This window comes from Ranitomeya variabilis, chromosome 1 (genome assembly GCF_051348905.1).
Source record: "Ranitomeya variabilis isolate aRanVar5 chromosome 1, aRanVar5.hap1, whole genome shotgun sequence".
Taxonomy (NCBI): Eukaryota; Metazoa; Chordata; class Amphibia; order Anura; family Dendrobatidae; genus Ranitomeya; species Ranitomeya variabilis.
In genome coordinates, this window is record NC_135232.1 from 698,430,982 (window position 1) to 698,442,718 (window position 11,737).

The 11,737-nt window shown below is 50.3% G+C and overlaps 1 protein-coding gene across 3 annotated transcripts in view; it reads right to left on the minus strand.

The window, feature by feature from the left end:
- The window catches only part of TOGARAM1 (TOG array regulator of axonemal microtubules 1), a 37,574-nt gene extending 26,197 nt beyond the window's left edge, over positions 1-11,377 (minus strand). Inside the window, exons 1-2 of one of the 3 annotated variants that reach the window (XR_013215967.1) lie at positions 11,143-11,337; positions 8,641-10,107 (exon numbers count right to left, since the gene is read on the minus strand). Coding sequence is in view for 2 of the 3 variants with exons in the window: in XM_077267059.1 (XP_077123174.1) it covers positions 8,641-9,897 (1,257 nt within the window). In the remaining variant the exon portion in view is untranslated. Of the gene's footprint in view, positions 1-8,640; positions 10,108-11,142 lie in introns of all 3 variants that reach the window. The other 2 variants (XM_077267059.1, XM_077267074.1) reach the window with 2 other exon arrangements.
- Between the last annotated feature and the right edge of the window lie 360 nt (positions 11,378-11,737).

An 11,737-nucleotide genomic window follows, 5' to 3' on the forward strand; every position in this document is an offset into this window, starting at 1 on the left:
TTAAGTACCGAGATGAGATCCTCAGACCCCTTGTGAGACCATATGCTGGTGCGGTTGGCCCTGGGTTCCTCCTAATGCAGGACAATACCAGACCTCATGTGGCTGGAGTGTGTCAGAAGTTTCTGCAAGATGAAGGCACTGAAGCTATGGACTGGCCCGCTCGTTCCCCAGACCTGAATCCGACTGAACACATCTGGGACATCATGTCTCGCACCATCCACCAACGTCACGTTGCACCACAAACTGTCCAGGAGTTGGCGGATGCTTTAGTCCAGGTCTTGGAGGAGATCCCTCAGGAGACCATGTGCCGCCTCATCAGGAGCATGCCCAGGCATTGTAGGGAGGTCATATACAGGCACGTGGAGGCCACACACACTACTGAGCATAATTTCCTTGTCTTGAGGCATTTACACTGAAGTTGGATCAGCCTGTAACTTCATTTTCCACTTTAATTTTGAGCATCATTCCAACTCCAGACCTCCGTGGGATATTAGGTACCGTGGGCAGCATGGTGGCTCAGTGGTTAGCACTCACTGCAGCCTTGCAGCACTGGAGTCCTGGGTTCAAATCCCACCAAGGACAACATCTGCAAGGAGTCTGTATGTTCTCCCTGTGTTTGCGTGGGTTTCCTCGGGGTTCTCCGGTTTCCTCCCACTTTCCAAAGACATACCGATAGGGAATTTAGATTGTGAGCCCCATCGGGGACAGCGATGATAATGTTTGTAAAGCGCTGCGGAATATGATAGCGCTATATAAAAATAAAGATTATTATTTACGTTGATCATTTTTAGGTTTTATTGTTCTCAACACATTCCACTATGTAATGAATAAAGATTTACAACTGGAATATTTCATTCAGTGATATCTAGGATGTGGGATTTTAGTGTTCCCTTTATTTTTTTTGAGCAGTTTAGTTTCATGCCAGCACATATGGTGAACGTTTAAAATAAGGCCCTGCAATGTATGCAGAATGGGGGACAAACCTGCACCTTGCAGGCAAAGAAGGGGGAACTTATCTGAGGACCCCAGACAACCTCCTGTACAAACATCAGAACCTACAAATATCGGAGAATGAAAGAGTGCCGCCAACCAGCGTAAGGACTCCTCATACTACCATATTATCTACAGAAATTATTTTGCTTTGGATGATCCGGCTCTTACTCAGAAGCCGAACAGCAAAGAGCTTATGATCAGTGATCAACAGTAATCTGTAAAGGGAATCTGTTGTAAATGGTCAATTTCCCTGTAGCGTCACCACAGGAAAAATCAAGTACTGCACCATTCCTATTCAAAATCAACAGTCTGGCCAAGCAATCAGCAGGTGTTAAGGCTAGCGGAACGCTGGTCTGTCCCGGTATCAGGGCACCTGCATCATTGACCTCCAGTTCATCATATCCGCTTTTGCCCCCTGAGGAACCGTATGACGGGGAAACGCGTCGGGGCGTTCTGAATGAGAGCTAAGTGTTCTGTTTTGGGGATAATATCACCCTCACTGGCTGTCTTTAACTCCATCTATTTCCTTGGTCCACTACACTATGCATTAGTATAGATACTGAATACTGGTCACTACTGCTCATAGACATCTGCATATAATTCTCCTACTGTGCAGTTTACGGTGTGACAATTTTTTCAAATACTTTTGTATGTATCTAATATATAATTGCCTAGAATACTACTTCCTGCAATTTGTGCCAACTTCCGTGGCTTTGTCCGGAGCTAATGTCCGGAGCTAATGTCCGGAGCTAATGTCCGGAGCTAATGTCCGGAGATAAGTGACGTCACCAGTGTCCTACACCCAGGCAGAGCACAGGGGCCCCAGGCAGAGCACAGTGGCCCCAGGCAGAGCACAGGGGCCCCAGGCAGCATATGGGGCCCCAGGCAGAGCACAGTGGTCCCAGGCAGAGCACAGTGCCCCAGGCAGCATATGGGGCCCCAGGCAGAGCACAGTGGCCCCAGGCAGCATATGGGGCCCCAGGCAGAGCACAGGGGCCCCAGGCAGCATATGGGGCCCCAGGCAGAGCACAGTGGCCCCAGGCAGAGCACAGGGGCCCCAGGCAGAACATGGGGCCCCAGGCAGAGCACAGGGGCCCCAGGCAGCATATGGGGCCCCAGGCAGCATATGGGGCCCCAGGCAGAGCACAGGGGCCCCAGGCAGAGCACAGGGGCCCCAGGCAGCATATGGGGCCCCAGGCAGAGCACAGGGGCCCCAGGCAGCATATGGGGCCCCAGGCAGAGCACAGGGGCCCCAGGCAGAGCACAGGGGCCCCAGGCAGAACATGGGGCCCCAGGCAGAGCACAGGGGCCCCAGGCAGAGCACAGGGGCCCCAGGCAGCATATGGGGCCCCAGGCAGAGCACAGGGGCCCCAGGCAGCATATGGGGCCCCAGGCAGAGCACAGTGGCCCCAGGCAGAGCACAATGGCCCCAGGCAGAGCACACACCAAATCGGAGGCCGAGGGGCCCCGCCAACCAAATCGGAGGCCGAGGGGCCCCGCCAACCAAATCGGAGGCCGAGGAGCCCCGCCCACCAAATTGAAGGCCGAGCGGCCCCGCCCACCAAAGCGGAGGCCGAGGGGCCCGGCCCCGCCCACCAAAGCGGAGGCCGAGGGGCCCCAACCACCAAATCGGAGGCCGAGGGTCCCCGCCCACCAAATCGGAGGCCGAGGGTCCCCGCCCACCAAATCGGAGGCCGAGGGTCCCCGCCCACCAAATCGGAGGCCGAGGGTCCCCGCCCACCAAATCGGAGGCCGAGGGTCCCCGCCCACCAAATCGGAGGCCGAGGGTCCCCGCCCACCAAATCGGAGGCCGAGGGGCCCCGCCAACCAAATCGGAGGCCGAGCGGCCCCGCCCACCAAATCGAAGGCCGAGCGGCCCCGCCCACCAAAGCGGAGGCCGAGGGGCCCCGCCAACCAAATCGGAGGCCGAGGAGCCCCGCCCACCAAATCGAAGGCCGAGCGGCCCCGCCCACCAAAGCGGAGGCCGAGGGTCCCCGCCCACCAAATCGGAGGCCGAGGGTCCCCGCCCACCAAATCGGAGGCCGAGGGTCCCCGCCCACCAAATCGGAGGCCGAGGGTCCCCGCCCACCAAATCGGAGGCCGAGGGTCCCGACCCACCAAATCGGACGACGAGGGTCCCCACCCACCAAATCGGAGGACGAGGGGCCCCACCAACCAAATCGGAGGCCGAGGAGCCCCGCCCACCAAAAGTAAGTGCGGCCCCAAAAGTAAGTGCGCCCCCGGGTGCAAAAGTAAGTGCGCCTCCGGGTGCAAAAGTAAGTGAGCCCCCGGGTGCAAAAGTAAGGGCGCCCCCCAGTCCCGTGTGTGAAAAGTGCTGCTGTAAAGCTGGTAGTGCTGTTCAAGCACCATGTATTTCCTTCAGGAAATGCCCATCTAATATATAATTGCCTAGAATACTACTTCCTGCAATTTGTGCCAAGAAAGAACATACCAATATACATAGTTATTGATACATATTATTTATTATTTACATTATTTTTCTTAAGCAAAGAACCGTTGTTGTGGCATTTGCCACAACACGCAAAGTTGTTGTCTGATGTCTTTCATCACTCCCCTCATAAGCATGTTCATGGATCCTGTGTAACTGTACCTTAAATAACAAGAATTGTCAAGAGCTGGTGAGTGCAGCCATTTTTTGTTCTTTCTTACTATTATTTATTAATTGTATTATTCTTACATTTGAATAAATAAAGTATATATGGATTCTAGACTCCCGATTCTTTAGAATCGGGCTGCCATCTAGTCTACTATAACGCTTTTTGAATACTGCCAGATAGTGTGGTTACGCATAGTTCTCAATCCGGACTGAACTAGGTCATTTATATTTATGTTTCTTTCCTATTTATGTCTGACCATCTATGCACATAGGTACATCTTTGTGTAAATTGTGCATGGCGATGACTACATTCAAATTCTATGAGTGTTAATTTTATATGCTCCTAGCATGTTGTCCTACCTGGGACCTCATTAAAGAAGGTTGGTAGCATATACTTAGAGTGCACCTTAGACTTTTCTACCCTCGCTTTTTTCATCTCTTTAATTTGCTCATTGTTTTCCCGCCTATAGTTGGTCAGTCATACCCAGGGCCAGCAGGCGATAGCCGCCGCGGAGTGGGGGCGCCAAATAATCTATCAGGGTGCCAACCTCCACTGATAGGAAGGGACAGCAGGCCAGTGTAGGGTCAGTGTACCAGGACAGGTGCACCTACTAGATGTTTGTTTCATCCAAAAAAATTTTTTTGTCTGTATTCACTGGGAAGTGGTATTTTTAATATATTTATTAAAGTTTAATCTTTTAAGGGGTTAATATGTTACACGGTTAAGGCTAGCGGAACGCACCAAATAATTAGAATAGATAGAGTAAGGTGCGTTCGCAGCCCGGGGTCCACCGTGCAGAGATGGAACCTGCTGCTAAGTAATGACGGACTATATGGCGGTACAATGTGGATACACACATGGGTTAACTTCACCCTGTGTGGAGGAAGCGAACCCTGTTGCGTCACAGGGCCGCGGTACCGCACCAAGAGCGCAAGCAAGGAGTCCCAGAACTCAGTCCCAAGACACAGGATTTGAGTTCATATAGACCTCTTGCGCTCGACACCGCAACTGGGGTGTCAGAGAGAAAGAAATAATATTAATAAAGATGCACGAGAGAGCGTGCGGTGCCGCACTGGCGGACGCCACTAACCACCCAGGCTTGGGTCAGGAAAGCGCTGTGAAAGTGCACGGCGCCGCACTGGCGGTAACAGCAAAAGACGCTGTTCTTTGTGTTACGTGCTGATGGCTAAGGTTACTTTCACACTAGCGTCGTGCACTGCACGTCGCAATGCGTCGTTTTGTAGAAAAAAACGCATCCTGCAAAATTGCTTGCAGGATGCGTTTTTTCTCCATAGACTAACATTAGCGACGCATTGTGATGCATTGCCACACGTCCCAACCGTCGTGCGACGGTTGCGTCGGACCGTCGGCAACAAAAAACGTTGCATGTAACGCTTTTTGGTGCGTCGTGTGCAGCATTTCCAACCGCGCATGCGTGGCCGGAACTCTGCCCCCGCCTCCCCGGAGCTCAGAATGGGGCAGCGGATGCGTTAAAAAACAGCATCCGCTGCCCCCGTTGTGCGGCGCTTCCACAGTATGTGTTGATACGTCACATTGCGACGTGCGTCGTACGACGCTAGTGTGAAAGTAGTCTTAGACAGGCGCTAGATATCAATCATCCACCTTACGCGAGCAGTCATACAATAGGGATGGGATATTTAAGGACGACTTGCACTCATCAACACACACACATATACAAATGTACACTAGCGCATGGCCGTGCGGTCATGCGAACCTTTTATAGCTGCAGCATGTACAGAACCTTCCCAGAAGGACCAATGGGAAGCTGCCACAGAAGTTGAGCACCTTCAGGACCTTCCTGGAGGACCAATGGGATCTGCTGCAGTATCTGAGCATGTGACCCTCGATCTCCAATGGGAGATCTTGCCCTGGGCATGCTCAGAAGGGGAAAAGCAAGACTTAGTCCCAAAAGCGTCTGCTCGCCGCTGCCCAGCACTGGCTTCAATGGCAGAAGCTGGAAAAACAGCAGTAACCCTATGCACAGAGTGAGACTGAGCAAGACGCTGGGACTGACGTCTCCACTGAGCAGACTCCACTAACCTAACAGCAGGTCCTCCAGAGAAATAAGTGGACTTAAAAGCCAAGCAATGGACTAGAGACGTCCCTTCTCCTACTAATTCTTTAATAGACCAGACAGCCCCTTTAGGGTATGTGCACACGATGCAGATCTGCACTGTGATTTACAGTACAATGTAAATCAATGTGAAAAAAAAAAGCTGTGCACATGGTGCAGAAAAATCTGCGCAGAAACGCTGCAGATTTCAAAGAAGTGCATGTCACTTCTTTTGTGCAGTTCTGCAGCGTTTCTGCACCCCTCCATTATAGAAATAAAATCTGCATAAAAAAAACGCACAAAAAAACGCAGCTGCGGATTCTGCCAGGAGATGCAGATTTTGTGCAGAAAATTCTGCACCTCTTTTCTCACGTGTGCACATAGCCTTAAGTCATAATCAGCACGCATGCAGAGAGTCAATACCAATAGTTTATTCAGAGTGGTGCGTGTCCCTCCCCCCCTTTTTTCTTTACGTAGGTATTGATCATGTACCTAGTGTATAATTTGACGCTTGTGTCAGTACACGGAAACTTTCTGCATGAATCGGCCCGATTCCCCCGGGTACTCGCAGACTATTCCAACATTGCGCAATGCAGGTTGGCAAAGAGCAAGAAAACTTCTACAAGTGGTGAATTAGATATTTCACCCGGGATAGAGTTGCACAGTGACGCCTATCGTCCCCATGATACAACTCCTCATCCCATTGCTTTACTTTCCCGAGTCCTTAAAGGGGGTTTTGAGTCCCAAACCAAACAGACTAGCTGGTCTGTAAATAGTTAAACATAAGACACTTGCCCTTACAAGTCAAAGTATACATAGCGGTCATAACATAGGAGCAGGATACTAGATAAAATAATCTTGAAGATACCCCCCAAAGCTGGAGGTTGATGAGTAAAATTGAGTCCAATGGGTGTATATATCTTTGCACACAATTGTATTGCTCTATTGATTTCAAAGAAAAAAAATTAAACTGAAGCAACTGTGCAAATAAATAGCCAGGTTACATGACGTCACGTCATTAGTCAAACATTAAGTACATTGGCATGTAAAAAAGTTTTTTTTTCTGCTTTTCTTCTAGCACCAAATGTCCGTGTCCATCATGGGTTTCCCCACCCGATGGTCCTGCCATACGGTCCCGAGAAAAGCATTACGGTCTTCAATGCAGCAAGAGTTGGAAGGGGAATGTGAGCTTTCAGCAGAGTTTCATAGGAGGACCATGACTGCAGTGACTGTTGCCCTTCAGTAGCCGCTGGCTGCTGTGGCATCTTATCAGAATCACACTGTGGGGGCCCAACGGTAGCCGATACAGAGACACAATGGCAGCTGCTGCGTAGAGAGCAGGCTAAGCTCCCGAGCACGCTCCATAAGGCACACTCCCTATGTATGGTGGATTTTGGGAAGGGGCCAAAATAAAAATCTGATCTGGCATTGCCAATTCTCGGGGCACAGAGTTTTGGTTTCTACTTAGAATCCCTCTTAATTAGTGCAATTATAAAGTGTCTCTGACCTGGTGGTCTCCGACCTGGTGGCAAACAGTGGAAGGTGGGGGCCTGTATGATCCACTCCTGGTGTCTGTAGTCTGCATGACATCACCTGATACTGAAACCTTACCCCGATTTCGGTGTCGGTAACAGAACACAAGGACGGGCCACTCTCTAGCTTCACCAGTTACAGTACACTCCGCTGTTAATTGCACTACGACGTGGTTTCCAGGTATCGATTGGACGATTACCATGGAATTTATAGATCATCCATACAATGGCCTCCTCATCACATATAACATCAGAGCACAAGTCGAAGCCCCAAGACAGCCGGAGGTGCTGACCAATCAGTCTACTGATATGCTCCCTCCCTTTCAGCACTTGTTTACCATCTTATTATTATGCTTTAATTTGGCCTGACTCTGCAGAGCATCTTAAGTCACCTGATACTATTATAGAATTAAAGGGAACCTATCGTCACATGTACAACCCCCGTAACACTGCATATGATGCCAATTGGTTGCTCTTGATGTCGCTTCCTGAAACATCCCTCGTACCATAAAAGAAAGAATAAAGTTATGAAGTAGTATGAGCTACCTGTGAAGAGTGAAGTGGGCAGTACTAATCCAGCCCTTACTTAACAGACTTCCCATTGGACAGACACTTTATTACAAGAGAGCTGCATCAGATGCAAGTTCAATGGTGGCCGGATCGCGGCTTCCTCTGCCCCAGATGCACACGCCAAAAACAACAGGATTATACTTAAGTGGTCCCTGCTTTTCTAGATCTCTATGGGGGTCTTCAGCAATCTCAGAAACTGTACTGGCATATAGACTGCCATAGTGAATAAGCCTGACAAATTTACAAGGACCAGGAAAGTAAAACTTCTAGGGTGGAAAAAGCAGCTTCCTTTTGAGCAAACACACCATTTTGTCTTTTTTTTCTTTTATTTCCCGTGGGGTCATATTGAAAAGAAAGGTAGACACTTCAGTGGTCTTCACCAGTCTGCATGGAAATGTAGATACTTCAGTGGTCCCAGTCAGTGTCAGTTCACCTTCCTGAAGCCTATCGCTGACCTACATGCTAACATGACTGACTGCAGCGGTCACATGTAAGTACATAAAACAAGTAATTGCAATGATGTAAATAAAGCTGGGATCAATGGAACAAAGGATTAAATAAGGTTTTTTTTTCATATTCCATCAACTTTCCAGCTCTTTGATTCCATTTTTTTTCTTTTTTAATTCCTGACCTCCTGAATATCAATTTAATAAGAAAGCAAAAAGGAGAATTTTACTTGGAAAATGTAGAGTGCCGAGAGTAAGTAGGAGTAATTCTCCTTAGGGTCATCGCTAAAAATACACCTACGGCATAAGAATCCATGCCAGTCACATATGTACACATTGCGTGATGAATGAGGGAACCCAACGGAGAGAAAACAAGAAATCAACATGACATATACATGCAAAGGTACCTTCTCCGAAGTCTGAGTTCCAGGAAACACATCAAAGACTCCTGGGTCCTGATTTTCCCATGGGAACTTATTTTTTCCTTTGCCAGCGCTCAACATTCGGCGAGATACAGGATCAATGTGAGGGGCGCCTCCTCTCCCGCCCTGATCTGCAGTTTGGTAATGTCCGCTTTGCACCCGATTCCCAGTTAGAAGCCAGTCTGTGTCCGCCCCAGGCAGGTGATGAGTCACTCTGATCTGGGCAGATGATGGGAAAGGAAGGGCATACTCCACTAAACCTTGAGGGGTAATCCTAGGGAGGGTCTTACGTGCCAATCGGGCCTGAACTGCATTCATTAATCCGTCCCCATCTTCTCGTAGTTCTACTTCATCCACCGCTTTCAGTAGGCTGCTTTTTCCAGGGCCCATAGAGGCAGCCAAGACAGCGAAGGCTTCCAGGGCGGCGTGGCGGACTTTCCTCTTGCTGTCGATTAAACAGGGTGCAATCTCACAAGCTATTGACGGTAAGTTGAAGTCCTCACTTGGATACGTCAGTAGGGACACAATGCAAATATTCACCACCTCTTCCCTCACGCGGGAGTTTTTGTTTTTAAGGTTTTCTAGCAGTACCGTAACCACCTTGTAGGGTCCAGCCACCTTCATGAGTCTCATATATATCTTCATATACTCCTGTTTGATCTTACCGTCCCCGAGGAGCTTCACTGTGGAGGAAACGATGGGTCTGAGGAACTCCTTAACTCCCTGACCGAGGTTAAGAACGAAGCAGTTGAGAACGTCTAAAGTGACCAGGACGACAGTGAAGTTGCTGTCATTGAGCAGCGTGCATAAAAAGCTGATGAACCCGACCACATTGGAATGGGACACTGAACTGAAGTCGAAATCCTGGATGAGGTACTTCAGTTCTTCGATAGCGCGGGTCCTGGACTTATAGTCCTTCAAGTCAAGAAGCCTGGACTGCAGCTCATTTGGGATCACGCCACAGCTAAGGTTGCTGTCACCTACAGATATACAGGTCCTGTCTTGAGGAGGAGGACTCGTTATAACCTCGTTATTTCTCGTACGAGAATGCGGCCGGCTTTGAGACCGAGTCCTCTGGATAACCGATTCGGAATTATCTAGCGTTTGAGATCGCCTCCTTCCAGATCCACTTCGCAGGTGTGAGATTTCCCCATTGTTGACAAAGGGCGCCACACGGGACATGTGGACCTCCATATTTTCACTAGACATAGGTGGGAGATCTCTGCTATCGGAAAACGTCATTCTCTACATGATGGATGGTGATGATGATGCTGGAGAAAGAGGTTGCCTCGTGGAACACCTCCAAGTTTGATCCGATTGGTGGTGTTGGCTTTTGACACCCGCTGATCTATAGAAATCATATTGTGTAGGAGAAGGTAGACACGTGGATGGAAACCCTACAGTCTGGTGCCGTAGCCGGCTTCTTGTTCTTTTTCACACATGCTGAAGAGGCTGAAAGAAGAAGAAAAAGTTAACAGGTTAAAATATCTACCTTGAGGGGACTTTGCTGCAGTAAAGGGGTTATTCGGTTTGAGACTATACTTATCGCCCGGTTGCAATTGGTACTGGGGGGCGGGGGGGGGAGAAGACCTCATTGAGAACATATTATGCAGTAAAGATATATGCAAACATAAGCAAAATATATAAACTAAAATTCGCTGAAGCCCCTCCCCCCAAAAAACAGCACTTGTGCTAATCTAAACCATCACTGTAGGCTCCACATTCAGTTTAGAATATATGCTCTACAGATCTAACTGATTAAAACAAATAAAACATTTGTGTCCAAACCTCAGCTTTAAATAAGTTATGACTGGTAAACCACTACATGTACAATGACTACTAAGTGATGGTGGGCTCTGGTTGCTAAGTGGTTAAACACACACAGGGCAGCGTGCACTGTGCAGATTCTGAATCCTCCATACAGCGGAGTGGCAGCAGACAATACGCCGTACACTGCTCCTCGGCTCCCAATGAGAAGCAAGAAGAAGGAGCAGCAGGGTCTGCTACATGAAGGGGTACAAACCACAGACACTCTGCAGACCCCCAACCATTAGCAGGGCAAAGATCCTAAGTGATACGTAATACACAGTCGGGCGGATGCCCCTCCCCGAGCGGAGCCATGCGCACAGGCGGACGCCCCCTCCCCGCGTGGAGACGTGCGCACAGGCGGATGCCCCCTCCCCGCGCGGAGACGTGCGCACAGGCGGACGCCCCCTCCCCGCGCGGAGACGTGCGCACAGGCGGACGCCCCCTCCCCGCGCGGAGACGTGCGCACAGGCGGACGCCCCCTCCCCGCGCGGAGACGTGCGCACAGGCGGACGCCCCCTCCCCGCGCGTAGACGTGCGCACAGGCGGACGCCCCCTCCCCGCGCGGAGACGTGCGCACAGGCGGACGCCCCCTCCCCGCGCGGAGACGTGCGCACAGGCGGACGCCCCTCTGTATACATTACACCTGCATTACACACACCCCTTGATATACAGACATACCTCCACTTACGGTGAGCACACCACACACCAGTGCATGGCTGTAACAGAAGCCCAGATACCCCGCTCTACTATGTACCGGCTCCGTGCTGCTCCCGGACTGTGCCGTACAGCCGCCTGCCCCTGCCGTCAGCACTGCCCACAGACAGCTCCCACCCCCTGCCCTCCCCGCCTCACACTGGATGCGGCTCTTGTGTTGCCGGTTGCTAGTCTGGACGGAGGTAATCAGCTGACCCGTGACGTCAGCGTACTACAGAGAGGCGGAGGAGCCAGTCTTCCTCCGTGCGCGTTTTCAGTACGCACCGTGTCCTCTCCCGTGTGCGCTGCTCCGTGCACATGAGTTTACACTGCAGTGAGCAGTACCTGGCTGCGATCTGCCAGGAGGCCTCCACAGGTATCTACGGGCTCCCATGGCTGCAGCGTCTCCGGCCTTGTCTCCCATAAAACACAATTGGGTCGGCAATTGCATCACCCTTAAAAAAAACAAAGAAATCAAAAGGTTGCACACTCCAAAATGTTACCAAAGGTGATGGATGTCTGACAGAAAAAAAGTTTTATTTTTACCATTTTTATTTTATTTGTTTACTTTTTAAATTAT